The sequence below is a fragment of the Peromyscus californicus genome, unplaced genomic scaffold (assembly GCF_007827085.1).
Source record: "Peromyscus californicus insignis strain IS unplaced genomic scaffold, ASM782708v3 Scaffold_6__1_contigs__length_162567912, whole genome shotgun sequence".
NCBI classification, from domain to species: domain Eukaryota; kingdom Metazoa; phylum Chordata; class Mammalia; order Rodentia; family Cricetidae; genus Peromyscus; species Peromyscus californicus.
The window spans coordinates 143,674,850-143,694,077 of NW_026294584.1; the positions used below are offsets into that span (position 1 = coordinate 143,674,850).

Sequence of the window (19,228 nt, forward strand, 5' to 3'; positions counted from 1 at the left end):
AGGTGGAAACATGCAAATGGGGCTGAGACACCACAGAGAAGCCAGCAACCTGACTGGAGAAGTACAGATGCCAGAGATATCTCAAAGGATGAAGGAACTTAAAACATATGAGGTCTCAAAGACAATTAAAGAGGCTATTTTTGCTATGACATTTTGTTGTTACTCTGAACCAATGAGAGCTTTTAGTAGAGACATGACATGACTATATTTTAATTAAAAAAAAACCTTTTATATATTCTTTTGGATTTCATATTATGCATCCCAATCCCATTCATCTCCATCCTCTGCCCTTGCAACCTCCCCCTTGCCAAATAAAATAAATTTTAAGGGAAAAACAAAAAAACAAAAACAAACAAAGTCTCGTCATGGAAGCTGTACTGTGACACAGTGAATCACACAGTATATATATACCCTTTCGTCCATACATCTTTCCATGTAAGTGTTCTTTGCTATGAGTCATTGTTCTGGTTCGAGGCCTCTGCCTTTCTGCCACACTCTTGGTACTGAGCCCTCACTGGGACTCCTCTTGGATATACTGTTGTTGCCTTGTGTCATGGAGATCCTGGAGCTTTAGATCTTCAGGTCCAGCTCCTTCCATGCTCCAGCAGTTCATCGATGAGGTGGATATTGGGGTGGGCCAACTCATAGCCCTGGTTCTGAGTCTGGGTGGTAGCTGGGTTGGTCAGCCTGCCAGCTTTCCCTCACCATTGTCACCGGTGTGAGCTCTGCAGCACTGCCCCCAGCTCGCTCATCCACTGCAGCGGTCTAACAAACCTACTCGGCTAAGTTTGAAACACATTGTAGGGGGATAAAGACAAAGATTAGGGACAACTGCCCAAATTATTGTGGTGTCCAAGGCAAATGAATGCAGGAGTCCCTCTGTAGATGTTTCTTCAAATTTAACTATCTGGAATTCATCCTTCAGACTTGAGTTCAGCTAGCAGCTGTTATCCCATCTCTGTCCCTTAGACAAATATGTGTGTTTCTGTTCATATGTGCATTAATAGTAAGTTCTCATGTAAACAGTCTGTCAGTATGCCAGGTAATAGTATACCCTGGACCAGCCGGAGCAGTTTCCTTTCTATCATAACTCTGGTTCTACTTGATCCTTTACATACACACTGGGGGATTTCTCAACTGCCTGATCCTAGTAAGAAAATCTTGATTTCAGCATCCAGATTTATTTTCTTTAATGTTGATAGTTTCTTGAACTTCCCTGTCCAATTCTAGGTACCCAGAAAGAGTCAAATGGAAACGAAAGTTAAAATATTTGCACATTAGGCTGAGGAGGTGGCTCAGTAGATGCTGTGTAAGCTTGAGAATCCGATTTTGATTCTCACTATTCACATAGAAGCCATTTATAGTAGCCCACATTTGCAACTCCAGAGCTGGGTGAGGGAGAGACAGGTGGATCTGGGAACTGGTTGGTCAGTCAGCATAAGGAGACAGTAAGATCACATCCCAACAAAGAAGATGGTGGGGAGTGATAGTGCATGACACCGGATGTCAACTTCTGATCTCCAAGTGTGCACAGGTGAGCATACACACGTACACACATGAGCTCATGTGTGCACATACACAACACTCAAGTCTTCTCTAAATCTCATCCTGTACTTTAACTAACTACTTGAGCTAGTTAATAACACTTCTCTCAGATTTATCTCTGTCTCCTCTCAGATTTACCTCTGTCCCCTCTTCAGTATTTTCAGACTTCGAGAATTCAAATTTGAATATTAAAAAATGAGTGCAAGCTTCACAAAACTGTACGTTTTCCTCAGACTTTTCAAAATCTTCAAGAACACAAATTTATGCTCCAATGTAGAAATATCCCCTACCTAGTATCAAATTAATCAACCATTTTGGGAAGAAGGCAAATTATGTTAGTGATTGCTACACGTAGGCAGGTTGTTCAGAGGCCAAACATACTTGAATAAGCAGTTTTTCAATTGAGGTGAAAGTTACAGAAAATTAATCATTTTCAAGTGAACGATTCAGTGGACTTAGCACAATTTCTGCCCACATATTAATCAGCCTGAGGAAGCTACAAATGGCTCTCCAGCAACTTGGAAATCCACACTGGAAATGTGAGTGGTGCTAATGGAGAAGCTTAGAAGCTAACAGGACAGATCCCACCAGGAAACATAGTCAAATTCCAATCATACTTTTGTAAAGAAATGACTAAAGAATCAATTGTGCACTGCAAAATACTAAATCATAAAAAAAGACAAAACATGTTCTGTGCTCCAAAACACTAATCCTAAGTGGATGCTTTTTAAATATTCACTATCACATCCAATTTATCTTTCAAAATATAATATTTAAGGAGAAGGCTTTCTGTAAATGAAGCACCTCTGTGATTTCATGTTACATCAGGTTCTGCTATCAGAGATATGGAAAGACTCTTTGGGTTATCTAGTTGAGGAAGAAGTTGGGGTCACTGCTTTTCAGTGATCATCATTTTAATCACAATCATGTGGATGAAACTAACAGCTTTATTTGTAGTGAAGATTTTCTTCCCTCATTTCTTTACCTATCAGTTTAGAAGTACATTTTGCCTTGCTAGACACTGAGCAAATCACACAAGCACAATGTACACTCCAGTAACAATTTCTGAGTAACATTCATATACATACATACATACATATATATGTATATCTCCTGCTAGTCCATTTAGTGTTACTGGTCTGTGCATGTGTTTAGTGCTGACTGCTTGGGGTTCAGTAACCCATCAATCAGGAAGCTTGTTCCTAGAAAAAGATCTTCTTCCTCTTTCAGCATCATTGATCACATGTAGTTCTTTATGTGGGAGATGGGACCTTGTGAAATGCCTACATCCAGGTTGGCATACCAACTAAAGTTGTCATCATTCAGGTCTTGTTTAATGGAGCATATTGTTGATATTTTGGGGATAGAGTTTCCCTGTCCTGTCTAGAAGACACTAGCAGTAGGCATCCTGGTCCTCTGGCTCTTACAGACTTCAGCCCCCTGGCCCCTCTACAGCAATATTCCCTGACAGGTATGGGGGCTTTGTTGCAATTGTACCATTTGGGTCTGGGAACCTCATGTTCACTTATTCTCTGTATTTCTTAGTGTCTTCACTCCATGTCTAGTGGCTTACTAACTGGAAGGTAACACTACTCTCTTTATGAAGCTGACAAGAACAGAAGTCTCACCTTCTTCATCCATGTTCTCAGTTGAAGTTAAAATTTAACAAGGTCTTCTAGCATTTCTGCATTTACTCTGATTTTCAATATTCATCTTTCCTGTTCTGTTGCTGTTGTTGTTGTTGGTGGTATGTGTGTGTTCCACCCTTACAGTCTGACATGCTTATCGATTCTTCATCTTCATCCTTACATTTACAGCTGCTTCTCACAGATACTGAATGAGGAAATATTACAGATTTGATTGTAGACCTCTGACCCGTGAATCCATACACAATTGTGCAGTAAGCTTTCCTGGGAAGCTGTATCTCTGACTTGAAACCTGTTAAAAGAAAACACAATGAGGCAATTAAAACAATCAGAGACCTAGGGAGACATTTAATGGAGCCAGAAATTTTAAGGACATTGGTAAAAAACAGTTTTGAGGCATCTAAATTATTAGAAAGGGAATCTTTAATTTAGATTGTATTATACCTAAATGGTAATAGACTTGTCTTTATAATTAAGGTAAGAAAATGATTTTCCCCTAAGAAATGCTACTACTAATAATTGCATAAAATAAAGAGCCATGACAATTAGTCACACTCAAGGAACATCATTGGGCCATAGTACAAAAGTCTCCACCTGGTGAACTTTTTACCTTGAATGGCTGCCTCTTCTTGACCCTGGGGTTGGTAAACTGACAAAACATGCTCTAGAAATGATGGAGGCTAGGATCAACCACCTTGACCCAGGCCTTGGGGAGAATTTTAACCAGTATTTTGCGAAAATTTCCCTGACATTCAGGTGGTTTAGGATCACAGATTAAGTTACTGTCATGCTGTAATCCAAGGAGTACTAACATTTTAAAATGTTAAGCCCATTTTGTGAATTTACAAAGAATCATCTAATTTCATGGTTGCAGTTGGAAAACCAATTGCAAAATCAAGATTAATAAATGATGAAAAAGAGGAAGAAGTATGTTTTGTGGATTATTGATGAATTCATTTGGCTTGAATTAGTAGACGTGAGGTTGCTGAGCACTATTGATGTGGTACTGGGGGGTGGAGGGGCTTTTCATTCTCACCAATGCCTACAGGAAGCAGATTAAATACTACTCTGTGAGCTTCAAATTGATACAAGAAACCCTAAACAGTTCAAGAGGCAATGTTAATAAGCACTTGTCAAACACAATTAGGTATTTAAGAAAACAAACCAGCGTGAATGAAGCAGAGGAGAAAAATAAAACGCACGTGGAGTTAGCAGGTACAGACCTTAAAACAACTGTGGATTCTAGGAGTTAATAGACAGCACTGAGGATATTGTAAGCAAAATAGGACTTGCAAATTGTTGACAGGAGTTGATTTGTAAAAGAACCAAGCTAATTATAGACAACAAAATTTAAAGTGAGCTACAAGTGACAAAAAAAAAGTAAACTGGAAAATTATGAGAAATAAACACAAGGAAATAAACATAAAAATAAGTACAATAAGAAGAAATAAAGAAAGAAGAAAAGAAAGAGAGAGAAGGGAGGGAAAGAAGGAGGAAGAAGCAAGGAGGGAGGAAGAGAGGGAGGGGGGAAGAAAAAAAGAAGGCAGAGAAGGAAGGCAAGACCTAAGAGGAAGATGCAACAATTTTACATCTACATATGCCTATTAATAAGGCTTCAAAATGTCAAGTGAAATTCTTAAAGAAATATAGGAGGACCCATGTGGGTGTTTCCAGTACAAATCCCTGCCCTGGAAGAGGGAATTGCTGTCACATGAAGTTTGTTCTCTGATCACAGAGGAACTAAGCCTGAAGTCTAAAGGACAAGTAGGAATGTTGGAAGCACAGGTATGTTTGTAAATTGAGACATTTATTTCTAAGTAACTCGTGGATCAAAGGACAACTAACAATGGAAATCAGAAAGCATCGTGAACCAAATGACCACAAAGCAAAAAAAAAAAAAAAGACTCCAGATAAGGAGTTAAGCATCCAATATAAGAAATTAGAGAATTCAATTTGGCACAAAAAATTAGATGGAAGGCAATAATAAATATGAGAACTGACATTAACCAAAGAAGTGATAAAAGAGAAAAGGGGACATCAGTAAAATCAAAATATCTTTTTAAAAAATTAATTAAGTTGAATTAAATATATACTAATATTAATGGGAAAATGCATGCATAGACATTGGAAGGGGCTATAATTTTATATTTACAAATATTAAGAAAAAGATAAAGATGAATAGAAATTGCAAAGACTTTAGTACACAAGGAGGAACTATTTGTAATAATACAAATATAAGTAAGATATGTTTAAAATTACATCATAAGGTATGTCATTTCACACTGGCTGTGTGCAAAACACTTATGCTAATGATTTTACTTTTACGCCCTGTGTGTCACCATTCTAAGGGAGAGCTACTCTTTCCATCCCCAGTTTTGAAAAAAGAAAGTGGCACTCAAAGAAGTACACAGATTTGTCTAATGTCACATGTCTGGTGAGTAAGTTAATCGTTACCTGAGAGTGGGGTCTGACTTCGAAGCCCATGAATGCTCTTAGTCACAAGGCTGCAGTCAGCAGCAGCACCTTTCCTCACCTGGATCAGGGAACTCCTGAGTTGGCAGCACCGGGTGACCATCCCCTACAACCTTCTTCTACCCTTTCTTTCCATTCCTATCTCCCTTTTTCCTTGTCCCTCCACCATGACTTGTCCTTTTTCTCATGTGTGACCAAGCAAGTAGGTTCTTGATTGCCTGGCAGACTTCCATGTGCCTCTATAGGAACTTACGAGTTGGGAACGAATGGTGAGCCATCCTCCCAGAGCCACGGCCCTTCAGTCTGTCTACGGGAAAGGCCTATCCAAAATGAATTCACACGGTGAGAAGATGTTTGGCTTTCGATGAACTCCTGCAGTAAAACAAAAATACACACACGCATCAGGGGGAACCCAAGACAATGCTACAGGCCTTCAGAGACAATGAATCCCTTTAAAGAAGGATGTAATGTATAAGATGACAATCTAGAGAGGACTGTCAGTCTTTGAATATCATTGAATGTCTAGAGCATTATACTTTCTCATTTTAGAGCCACTGTCAATTTTCTGATAAAGCATAGATTCATAATGTTAGTAGAGAATCTGGACCAAGGTTGGGTGGTGGTCTTGCACTCCTTTAATCCCACCACGCGGGAGGCAGAGCCAAGATCTTACAGGATCTCTGTGAGTTTGAGGCCCGCTTGGTCTACAGAGTGAGTTCCAGGGCAGGCTCCAAAGCTACAGAGAAACCCTGTCTCAAACCCCTCTTCCCCACACCACCAAAAAAAAAGTGGGCTAAGGAGATGGTTCAGTGGGTAAGAGTATTTGCTGAAAACACACAAGGACCTGGGTTTGAATTCCCAAAATCCACGTAAAAATCAGGTGTATTTATGCATGCTGTGAATCCTTGTACTGTAGGGGATGAAGACAGGAGAATCCTGAGGCTAGCTGGTTGTGATCCTAGCTCTCCAGGTTCAGTACACACACACACACACACACACACACACACACACACACACACACACACACACATACCCACACAAACACATATGCACACACATGCATGGGCATACATACATCTTGTATATTATTAAAGGAAAGGCGCAAAGCTACACAGAGAAACCCTGTCTCGAAAAACCAAAAAAAAAAAAAAAAAAAAAAAAAAAAAAAAAAAAAAAAAAAAAAAGGACCAGCCTTAAAAATATACTTCCTGGGGGCTCAGAAAAGAAACTACAAACAGCGAGATTTATTTTTGGGAAATAAATCTAAGTACACCAAGCTCTTTGTCCATCTACTTTATTTCTCTGGAATAAAATCCTATCTATACAGCTTCAGTTCTGTATTCAAGCCTAGTTCCTTTCTTGCCTGATTTGTCTCTACCTTTATCTGTTGTTTCCTCTAAGTTCTATCTTACTTTTCTCATCTTAATTCTGCCTCATCTAGGTCCTTCTCATCTGTTTCTTACCCATCTAATACTTTCGTGTCTGGCTCTTCCTCATCTTACATCCTGTCCTCCAGTTCTCTAGTCAAAAATCCTCTCCAGTCAAAATCATCAATATTCTCTCTTCATTCTCCTTGTACCTCAGATCCCCTCAGTCTCTGAGGTGTTCAGTTATAAACCCAAGCAATAGCGATCCTCTGCCAGAGCAAGGTCACCAAGCTTGAATTCTTACAAGGGTCATAAAGGTCGGTAAGAGTTTTTCTCAGGCTGTGGCTGTCAGGCTTTCTTTTACAATGATGGGTTAGTCAAGAAGAGGATTTATGTGCTCAATCTACATTCCTAGAAGTGGTTAGGTAAGAAATTAGAACTCTATTAGTAAGACTGTAAGGAAGGAGGGTCTCACCCTAAACTGCACAAGAAATAAAGCTATCTTCCTGACCTAGGAGACAGGTGTTATTTCATTTGGCCTTGGATGCTTGATAGATATTTTAGATAAATACACCATTAGGAGTTCTTGGAAGCAAGCAAAGCATTATAAGAAAATCACTGTAGGAACCAGCTAATATATATACAAAAGCTAAAATATCACCAAGACTTCTTAAGCCATGGCTTGACTTTTGGAGAAGTCCTTGACTTTTCCAAGTAGTAGCTTTTTGATAGTAGTTGAACTCCACTACATTTTCCTGTGGCTTGCAGCACATAGACACATATGCACACACACATACACATATCTCACACACACACACACACACACACACACACACACACACACACACACACACGCACACACACACACCACATACCAATACAAACACATATGCACACAAATGCTTTGCATATGTGGTGATATATTGTGTCCCCCAATATATTGTGTACCCTAATAAAACTTATTAGGGTCAGAGGATGGAACAGCCACTATATTAGACATAGAGGCCAGTCAGTGGTAGCACACACCTTTAATCTCAGTACTTGAGATCTCATGTCTTTGTTTGGAAAGGATACACACTTTTAATCCCAGTAAGTCATGGCAGGAAGCAGAAAGGTATATAAGGCATGATGACCAGGAACTAGAAGCTTTTAAGCAGTTCAGCTGAGACCCTTCTGGGTGAGGACTCAGAGGCTCTCAGTCAGAAGATTAGCTGAGGAGTTGGCGAGGTGAGATTGGCTGTGGCTTGTTCTGTTCTCTGATCTTTCACCTTTTACCCCAATACCTGGCTCTGGGTTTTTTTTTATTTTTTATTCTTATTTTTATTTTTTATTTTTTTTGAGACAGGGTTTCTCTGTGTAGTTTTGGAGCCTGTCCTGGATCTTGCACTGTAGACCAGGCTGGCCTCGAACTCACAGAGATCTGTAGCATGAATCTTAAAGAGTTTTATTAATAAAATCAAACCTGGAGCTAGGTATTGGGGTGAATACTGGAAGATCAGAGAAGTAGAACAAGCAACAGCTACCTCACCTTGCCAGTTCCTCAGCTGGTTCTATTTCTTCAGACTGAAAGCCTCTGAGTCCTCATCCAGAATGAATCTCAGCTGAACTGCTGCTCAAAAGCCTGAATGCTTAACCAGCCAAATGCTTCTAGTTCCTGGTCTTCACGCCTTATATACCTTTCTGCTTTCTACCATCACTCCCTGGGATTAAAGTCTCACTTCTTGGAATTAAAGGCGTGAGTCACCATGCCTGGCTGTTTCCATTGTGGCCTTGAACTCACAGAGATCCATGCCTCCAGAAGGCTAGGATTAAAGGTGTAAGTGCCACCATTTTCTAGCTTCTGTATCTAGTGGCTGTTCCGTTCTCTGACCCCAGATAAGTTTATTAGGGTGCACAATATTTTGGGGAACACAATACCACCACAGAGATCCACCTGGCTCTGCCTCCCACATGCTGGGATTAAAGGCGTGTGCCACTGCTGCCCAGCCTGGGTTTTTTATTTTTAAGACCTCTTAAGATTTGTGTTACATGCATACATACACACATATGCACACACACATACACATACATCACACACACACACACACACACACACACACACACACACACACACACACTCATACAAGTCAAAGGGGCAAAATAGGCTTATTATATTAATATTCTGCACCATTCAACAAACTTTACAAAATCCAGTGAGTCCAGCTCCCTGGCAATTTCATAGGAAATAAGCCATTAGTTTTTGCACAAGTGGCAAATACAAACTCATACTAGCTTTGCCAAGAAACACAATGCTGAGGGTGAGACCCAGAGCCTGGCAGGTGCCAGGTAAGCACTCTACCACCAATCTGCATGCCCAGCACTGCAGTGCATGTTTTATGAATAAATAATCCAGGTTTCAATGAAGACTTGAATTGGTCACAAAAAATTAGATGATCCTTTGCCAACTACAGGTTTGTATCAGAAGCCATGTGGGTTTCTAGCATGATTCTCTTCCTTGGCTATATTCCCGCTTTTGTTAACTTTAACAAGAGCTACAGCTATTGCGTATAGCATTACAGACCAATAAAATGGAGCAGTGAAGATAGAGTGTACAGATTAGGACTATATTGTGGGATGCTTTCCATTGCTACCTTCTCACAGATCATTTGAATCAAACTCTTGCATCAGCATGGATGGTAAGTCTTCTCCTGTTTCTACAACACACATGGTAAGTCCTCCTGTTTCTACAAAATTTCTTGTTAATGGGAACACCTCTCAACTCTCAGGTTATCTGTTATTAATATATGATGTTCAACTATTAACAATTGTTGTTTCTCTTTTCAACTACATATAGAAAAGTTAGTTTTTAAACCTCTTTGCCACTTAGAAGGAATTTGAGTTCAATCTTGGCCACAAGTGAGTTCTAGGTCTGTCTGGGCTAAGATGGAAACCATGTCCCCAAATTAAAAACAAAAAACAAAAAAATCATCTCTTCGCCTTTCTTAGTATTCTGCAAAGAACAAACAATTCATAAATGTAGGATTTCTTTCTTGATAATTAAAATGACAAGTGGACAATTTTTCTCCTGTACTTCAACTTTGAAAATTGAAGTACAAATATACAAAAATTAAGAGCCCTTACCACTATATTCAAACAATCATAAAGTTTGTTTTAACTTATTTGTTTTAACATTTTTATGTTTACTTATTTGTTTTGTGCATTTGTGTTGTGTGGTGTGCCACAGCGCTCATATGGAGGTCAGAGGTCAATTTGTGGAAGTCTTTTTTCCCCTTCCATTATATGAGCTCTGGAGACCAAACTCAGGTCAAGTTTGGTGGCAAGTGCCACTTTGCAAGGCCTGAAATTGTTTATTTTAAAGTAAAATTTGATCCCCTTTCAAATTAATTAATTAAAAATAAAGTAATATATTATGTGCTTTACATGCCTATTGCATAATTTTGTAGTTACATAGAACATTGATGTTAACATTGTTAGTCCAAGAATCTCCTTGCTCTGCTGAACCTATGTTCCCCACAGTTAATTATAGCAGAAGTTTATGCTTACAAATTCTTTTGAGTTGTCTATCTTCAGTAGATGAGCACCAATCTGGGAGCAGTGTCTCCTACTTCCAGCCCAGGAATCTATTGACATCTTAAATAGATAACAGCTCTTTTCATGTATGATCCAATTAGGGGGGCAAGGCCCAGGAAAAAGTCCTGGAAAGAAAAGATAACATCATGAAGTCCACAGTGTACCAACCAATTCTAATTATTTAGTGCATTTTCACAAATACCTGATAATGAGTTTTTATTAGCATATATTTCATTAACACATATTTCATTTCTGACTCAAATTAGAGAATATTTTTACAGAATATATTAAAATCCCTTTGTTCACCAAAAAAAAAATTAAAATTAGGGGCTGAAGTGTTGGTTCAGTGGTTAAGAACATTGGCTGCTCTTTCAGAGGACCTGAGTTTGATTCTTAGCACCCCCATGACACTTCACAATCATTTACAACTTCAGTTCCAGTAGATCTGACACACTCTTCGGGCCTCTGAGGGCACCAGGCATTCAAGTGGTACACAAACATACATGAAAGCAGAACATTCATACACATAAAAAAATTAAGTTTAAAATCAGTTGAGTAATTACAGTGTTTAAATAGACAGCTAGTTATCTCTTCCATTACTTCAAATTTAGTCCCAGGTTCATTTTCTCTACTGCTCCTCCCCAAAGCAAACACACTCAAAATCAATTGCTATACATAGTAGCTTTAGTTCACTTAATTCATCTTATGGAGAGCATAAATGTAATTATTTGTATTTCAAAAACTCTTTTCTTTATTTCATTAACTAAAAATAGTGGTAGGTAAGTCCAGAGATGGAATACTGAAGGGAAAATATTGTCAGTCAATTATGATCCAATCAGAAACATGGGCATTTGAATACATTTGACCAGAGCTTTCAGGGATGTATGCCTCAGGTCCATTTCTTCTGCATGTTCTTATTAGTGTTTACACTCCTGTCTTCAGTGTCCCTTCCTCACTTTTCCCCTGACATTCTTTTTCCCTTACGTCTATCTTGTTCTAACAATATCACTGTAAAAGTACCAGTTCCTACAGGCACTGAACACTGCCTTTTCCTTTTCATAAAATTAAATCATATCCGGTAGGTCTTGACACACAGCCAGAGACAAAAGCAGTTACTGATTCTTTTTGCAAAGTATACTTGTTATATCACTTTATCAGGTGTCTGACAGGATGTATTATGCTAAGGAAATACTGTTAGGCATGTTTGCTTCAAATACATTGTTATTAGATGTAAACATATCCCCCACCCCATGCCTCAGCACCAGGAAATGAACCTCTGGAATCCAGGATTCCATTGCTCCATTAGTTCTGCCCTTGCCTGTAGTCTGGGATGCCTTGGAGGGAGCCACCTTCTCATCTAAAGATGATTTTGTGGGTTTGTGGTTCTCTTTATTTCTTGACGGGAAGTTTTCTTTCTCCTCTGGATTTCTCCCTGAATTGAATCTCCAAAATGCTTCATATTTCACAAACAATAATAGTGACAGAAAAAAAGAAAGTCATTCTGTTGTGTTTGAAAACTGAAATTCTAGCACCCATATTTTATGAAATCTCATAGGGATTATCTATGATTAATGATAAATCAATGATATATTACTGATATAAAGACAGAGTCTGATATTTGATACATGGACAACCCATCAAATATATGGAAAGGAATAAGTAACTTCTGTGAAGAAGGTAGCAAGAAGAAAATAACATAGATCTAACTGCAATTATAAAAGACTTGAAATAATAATAATTCAATGACAATAATACTCCACTTGCTTTCTTCTATTATTTAAAAAGTACAGCTCTTTGTGAATTACCCAGCATGTAATACATAGAATATTTTTGTACTAAATAATCATTTGACTAATTATGAGCGATGAAGACTCTCTGAAGGTATCATACAACTGTATTGACACAGGATTCAAGAGACATAAAAATCTAAAGAGATCTATTCATCCTTCACAAAATATCTGCTTAGTGCTTTTAAGTGCCTCAGGCAATAGTTGATAGAGTCAAAAAATTTTTTATTAAGATTGTGTGTAAGATAATTTCCAAGAATCACAAGGCTCACAAAATTACACACAACTTCTTTGATAAAGCCATGTCCTAGGGAAGATGACAGCATGTTGTGTTTCCTTCTCCAGTTCTGTAAGTTCCCCTCCACTAACTTATCCTTTAAATTCCTCTTTTTAAAAAATTAAGCTATCCATGTGGACTAGTAGAGCAATATAGCTAAGAATATATGTTTTATTAAGCAGATTATCTATGTTTCTACTCATGATCCCACCACTAATTTATAATGATGGAATAGTCAACCTTCCATTCTCTCCATTCCCCTATAAGTGAAATGGAAATTAATAGCAGGAACTCAGTGGGATTAATGTACAGATTAATTGTCTTTGACTGTCATTAATCTCCTTCATCTATACTCACCTAGGACACCCAGGACTGCAGCAACCACTACTGCGACCAAGCACAGGATTCCCAAAGCCACCACAATGAGACGCCAAGGAGGAGATGGAACCTGACTTCCTAAAAGCCGGAGAGATGAGAAAGAAAATAAGGAAAGTCTGTGGAGCCCTTTAATTGCTTAGCACACTGAAATGGGGATAGTTCTAAAGGGATCACCAGCCACTAGAGTCTAGTCTTGTAGTATGAGTCTCCATTGTCCCCTAACTTCAGGATGTCTCTTCTTCAGTTGTGTTATCATCCTTTAGCATCCTGTATATCATATACTGTTTCTATTTTAAGATCTATCTCCTGCTAATGGGACATTTTCATCTAGCATATGTTTTCCATCACTAATATACCAACAACTAGTTTTTAAAAATTCAATTAAAACTGGGTGGTGGTGGCACACGCCTGTAATCCCAGCAATCAGGAGGCAGAGCTGGGTGGATCTCTGTGAGTTCACAGCCAGCCTGGTCTACAGAGCGAGATCCAGGATAGACACCAAAGCTACACAGAGAAACACTGTCTCCAAAAACTAAAAAAAAAATTAAAAAAAAATTCAAGTTAATCTCTTCCCACTAAAGTATAATAGATCTGGGATTTAAAACTCAGTGACACCAGACTATGCCTTCTGTCTGTACACTCCTCAAATCCAGGTTCACATACAATTCTATAGGCCTGGATGTTACTCATTCCCTGAAATCCTACTTGTTCATAGAGTGAACAGCTTTTTGTAGGAGAAATAGAATCAACTATTAAGGGTAACTTTCCTGTGTCATTTATTTGGTGCACTATTTGGACAAATTATTTTCTCCATCCCCTTCTTTCTAATTGTTTGTTTACATTAGTGAAACTGGGTCAGTAGCAACTTCGAATACTGTTGTTGAAGTAAGTGATCTAAAATGCACAGAAGCGCCCCTTGCAGCAATTGTGAGCACATCCCATCCTTCACTCAAAATTTCTACCATTTTCCAAGCAAATTGCACAAGAAAGGAATTGTGTAAGTGGTTATAAGAGGAAAATAATTGCATAATGTGAACACCAAAAAGCAGAAGAAAGCAAATTGTGATGTCGGGACCTGTGAGTCATCACTTCTTTGATGATCACAGTGAACTGATTTTGTATTAAGCTTACCACACCAAGAGCAGAAGCCCAAGCAGCAGAGATGCCCAATAGGAGACTCAGAAAGAGAGTAAAACACTCACCCTACGAGGAGAGAGATCCTTTAACATCCTGTATATCTTGTACTGTTTCCATTTTAAGATCTATCTCCTGCTAATGGGACATTTTTTATCTAGCATGTGTTTTCTGTCACTGATATACCAACAACTAGTTTTTAAAAATTCAAACTAGTCTCTCCTCACCAAAGTTTATCAGATTTGGTATTTAAAACTCTGTGACTCCTGGCTACTCTTTGGGTTTAACCAAAGATGTATTCATTTTTATTTGCTATGCAATCCTCTATGATTTCATCTCCCAACCCTTTGGCACTATATATTGTAATATTGTGTAGGTTCATTTACACTATTTTAAGTTTCCTAGTCAACTTACAACTTACTATGAGACAAGCAAGAAGCAACTCACTAAAATTCGTTCATCTTTGTCTACCACTCATTTGTTACCAGCCCCACCTCCCAGATAAAGCATCTGTGACTCTAGAGCGGAGTAGTCCTGTTTCCTGCTGCAAATCAAAAGCAGTCTATGGAAGTTGTTGAGTAGTTTCCAGGAAAAGAAATTTGATGGACATCCAAGGGATCTGTGATGACTTCCAGCAGCCTTTAAAACTATATGCCAATATATATATACCAGTAGGAAGTTCTACAAATCAACAGACTCTCCAGGTCTCTGCTTTTGTTGATAAAAATGAAGGTTCTATTAGTAGAAAGAAAATGATTACCTTTCTCTGATCCTACAGGTCTTTTGTGGATGCCTTGAGTCCTGAAGTCTAATTGAGTATATCCATCTTCATCCAGATTCTCTAGATGAGAATGATATTCCATTGTTTCAGAGGGCCTTGGATTGGCAGAGAACTTGAATGTTCCTTGCAAAGAAATAACTGCCAAGGTAAGGCTCTCTAAACCAAACTCTGAAACAGCTCTTTGCTGAGGTTTATGGAGTTCAGCTTAAGTAGTCTAGCCAGTGCCCAAAGCAGGAAATGAAAACCACATTGGAGTAATTTCCCATTTTTTGCCTCTAGATCCTGTTTTTGAGGCTGTAAATTCTGAAGAAAGACGAAATGTTGTATAGCACATGGTTGTTGTCCCAGATCAATTCTACCACTGATACATAGATTGGTGTCTTAAGAGGCTTTAGTCGCACTCTCCATGAGTTGTTATGATTAATTGGTGTGGCCTATGTAAACTGTTAAGCAGTTTTGGTATCTTGTGTTCACCATTGGCTTGTTAGAATTCTGCTTGCATGCACACATCTGTGTATGTGTGCATTCCATAAATATATATTAAATGCTTCACAACTGGAGGAGCTGGCAATGCTTGCAGAAAGGTTATCCACAAAGAAATTCATTGACTAATGGAGGAAACCACAGGCAAGTATCAAAAGCACATTACTCCAGCAACAGACAGCAAATGATTCTGTCTGAAGCTTGTCATAGATTAAAAATAGATAGGAGTAAGTATTTATTGGTAGTTACTCTGCCTTAGATACTACACAGCACACATGCTTTCTCATTTAATCTCAGAGCTCTAATAATTCTATGCAAGCATGTGTTAGTTCTACAATCTTCAAATGAGGAGAAAAAGACATGGATACCCAGACAATGGGAATTTTAAAGCTAGAACAAGAAATTGGAACAAAGTCTCCTCTGTCTTTAAGGTTTGGAATTTCTTTCTGCTGCACTGGCCTTGTTCTTTTGGACACATACAATGCAAGTACTAGTTTAGGGACAGTCTAAGACTGAAATATAAAGCTAAATGTCTGGAAATTTCTCTTTCTCTCTTCCAATTCACAGGTTAACCCAAAGTGATCAAATCGGTACAGTTTGGAAATTGTTCGATTTCCATCATTTGATTACTGCTGTAGGTCAACAAGGAGGACATCAATGTAATGGGGACAGGTTTAATTTGAGGATTACTATTGCAATGGAGAAGAAGGTCCAATGTGAGCTGAAGTCAGAGTCTACAAAACAAAATCGGAAGACTTTCCAAGGCTGAAGTGTGCTAATGAAAAGAATCTGTGGTGGCGAAGAGGTAGTCAGAGTGAGTCTTCATCGGGCCTTGTCCATTAACACTCGTTAAACCAAGAAACTTCTCATCTTTATGACATGAGACAGCGGCACACCTTGAAGTAATGCATGCACCTCCAACTCCCAGAGAGCATGAGGGAGAGCAAGGATGATGGCTCTGAATGTTTGCTCTTGAGGAAACTATTCAGGGCAGTGGACTTATTACACCAAGGTCAGAGAAAAGATAATGTATTGCGAATTCCAAACATAACTGCTGTAAGAGTGGATTCACCTACCACCGACTGCCAAGTTGGTTTTTTGCTTTGTTTTGTGTTTTGAGACAAGATCTCAAACATTCATCATTCTTCCTGATCACAAGACAGCAAACTCAGCTCTGACTTAAGAAGTTAGTAGTAGCACTACCAGAATCAAGCTTGCTTGTGTAGGTACCTCAAACTATTGGACCTATGAGTCCTTAGGAATAAAGCCCAAAGTTACTTGGAAGTCATGGTGAGTCTGCCAGGTGTACTGGTGGAGTTAGGAGCAGCCATTATATGATAATAAGTATGTACTTCTCAAGATTTAACAAGGATGGAGACAATAGAGCATTCAGTGGAAGGTAACTAAGTGAGATTCTGCCTCTTTCCTGGTCTGTCACAAAAGTCTTACTGACTGTTCATGGAGAAGTATAGGGGTCTTGTGTATCTATTCTCAATATCCATTAGTCATTCAATTCATAATACAATCTTTGGGAAGCAATGTGATGAGATGTAGGACATTCTACCCCAAGATAAGGTATGTTGACATCTGAAAAAAACAACAAAAAGAGGAAGATCACCCATGACACGGGCCATGAGATCTTCATGTGAGAGAGAGGGAGGAGGAGATCCTCTTTCAGTGTCTAAATAAAAGTAACATTCTTATTTTTCATTAAAACACAGAAAAGAGGATGCAAGTCAATAGCCCCTGCCAAGTTCCCTTCCGTACTCACTAATTAATTAAACTTGGTGGGTCATACATGAGAAGACATGAATGCATGAGAAAGTGGTTGAGAAAATGGGCTCATGTGAGAGAGGAGGTGGTGAGAGAGGAGTTTGGGGCATGAAAATAACCAAATTTCATCATATAAACATATGAAAGTATCAAACAACAAAAAATTAAAAACTGCTTCTGAGAGTTAAGAATCTTACCCATGTTAGTCACAGTGGTATTTCCTAAGAAATTAAGAACTTTTATTCATCACATATTTTCAACAAATACATGTTAATTCCATGTATAAACATTTATACACATATGTGTCTATAAATGTCAAAGAAAAGATGCTTTAAAATATTAATACTTATTATTATTCATCAGCTGATAATTCTCTTTTTTCTCATGTTTAGGTTAGCATACAAACCATAGGCATCATGACATTTCCGTTCATATGTGTCATTATACTTTATTCTCACTTGTTACCCTTCCTGCTTCTCTGAGGATAGAAACCACCACTAACCTGGACTTGGTGTCACGTGCTTGTAACCTCAGCACATGAGAGGCAGAGGTGAGAGGATTGCAATTTCAAGGGCAGCCTGGGCTACACAATGAGAGACACTTTTAAAAACCTCACCTATCTATACCTGCTATAAAAATAAATGATACTGCTTCAAAAGCAAAAACATATAATCTCTGTTACAGCCTAAACTCTATTGTCTGGTACAGTCAGTGCCATCGTGTGGTTCAGTTTCTAACCCTGAAAAGGAAGAACACTCTGTCTTTCCACATATTCTGAGTTCAATACCCAGCACAGTGTCTGGAGCCAGACAGGGAAGCAACCATGCTTCTCCTGGAAGTCATCACTCTGAACTGTCAACAATTCCACCTTCTGTCCCACAACTGGGTGTCTCTAAACTGCCTGGGAAAGGTAGGGGGAATTGAAGAGCAAATGCTGACTGGCATTTTCAAGGAAGAAGCATTTGATTTAATTTTTTTTCTTTTTTAAATTTAAATAACATTTTTTCATTTATTTTACATACTGACCAGTTTCCCCTCTCTCCTCCCAGTGCCCCATGCCTCCCTCCCCCATGGGTTTGTGCAAGCATGGCACAAAAAGTTGAAGTAGGACTGAGTTCCTCCCCTTGGTCATGGCTGGTTGAGGTAATTCAGCATGGGGAACAGGTTCCCAAAAGCCAGCTAAGGGCCAGGGACAGGATAATTCAACAACAACACGAATTACAGAAAGCCTACAAACTCATGGAAATTGTTTTTGTTTTTTTAGTGGTAATAAGTATGTAATTCATTTAGTTTTAACTTTTGTCTTACATTCAATTGAAAGTCGTAACTGTGTTACATTTTTCGAGTATGATGTGATGTTTAGGTACCCGTGTACAAAATGGAGTGGGTTTTTCTTGCATATTTATTTATGTGCTTTGGGTGACCTATGCTATGTCCTTCATTCTGCTCACAGTGGCTCCCCTCCCCCCCCATTGCATTCACTTTTAGTACATCATTAGCCATCCATTGATCAGTCGGATCTTTGACTTTGACTGCCTGTGCTCTTAATTTCAGAATCATACTTAACATAAAGAGAGTAAGCGGGATGTAGTGCCAGATAGCCCCAGGAAGGTCTCTGGACTGTCCTAGTTCGATCAACAGCAGCACCCCGGGAGCCTTTGTTCTTTGTGTGGGGATTGTATGCACAGTTTGCTTTAGAATAAAGTAACTGAGCTTAAAATATTGGCAGAAATTCATCGGGTGTTTCTACAGAGAGCAGCGGGCATCAGAGAACAGTGTAAATAAATCACTGGCGCAGCTTCTAAATTCAGGATCCAGAGCCACAGCGGGTGGTGGTGTCCTTTCTCCTGCGCCTGCTGTGGAGCGACTGAGTAACTTGAAAATGTTTCAGTTTCTGAGCTGGCTTCCTCCTGCGAAAATGTCTATCAAGATCCTTGTACGCTGAAAAAAGATGGAAAACTGGTGAATGAAAATAAATTTCCTGTAAAGTGTGATCTAAGCCAGGCTGGAAGGAA

The 19,228-nt window shown here is 38.8% G+C and overlaps 1 protein-coding gene across 2 annotated transcripts; it reads right to left on the reverse strand.

The window, feature by feature from the left end:
* Positions 1–312: 312 nt before the first annotated feature.
* On the reverse strand, positions 313–15,102 carry Clec7a (C-type lectin domain containing 7A). Of its 2 annotated transcripts, XM_052720794.1 has the most exons (6): positions 14,937–15,102; positions 13,022–13,120; positions 11,919–12,053; positions 10,574–10,725; positions 5,917–6,035; positions 313–3,483 (listed from the first exon to the last, which is right to left on the reverse strand). In XM_052720794.1, the coding sequence occupies exons 1-6, from the start codon at positions 15,037–15,039 to the stop codon at positions 3,357–3,359; spliced, it is 735 nt and encodes a 244-aa protein (XP_052576754.1). In that variant the 5' UTR covers positions 15,040–15,102; the 3' UTR covers positions 313–3,356. The 2 variants fall into 2 exon arrangements, with proteins under 2 accessions (XP_052576754.1, XP_052576755.1); XM_052720795.1 differs by lacking the exon at positions 5,917–6,035.
* Positions 15,103–19,228: the final 4,126 nt, after the last annotated feature.

Excerpts from the sequence above, each read along its gene's own strand:
- Clec7a (XM_052720794.1), bottom strand. The coding sequence starts at position 15,039 with ATGGAATATCATTCTCATCTAGAGAATCTGGATGAAGATGGATATACT. Across the intron at positions 12,054-13,021 it reads TGCAGTCCTGGGTGTCCTAG|CATTTTGGAGATTCAATTCA; the intron begins GTGAGTATAGAT and ends TGAAATATGAAG. Across the intron at positions 3,484-5,916 it reads TCACCATTCGTTCCCAACTC|GTTTCAAGTCAGAGATACAG; the intron begins GTAAGTTCCTAT and ends TTCTTTTAACAG.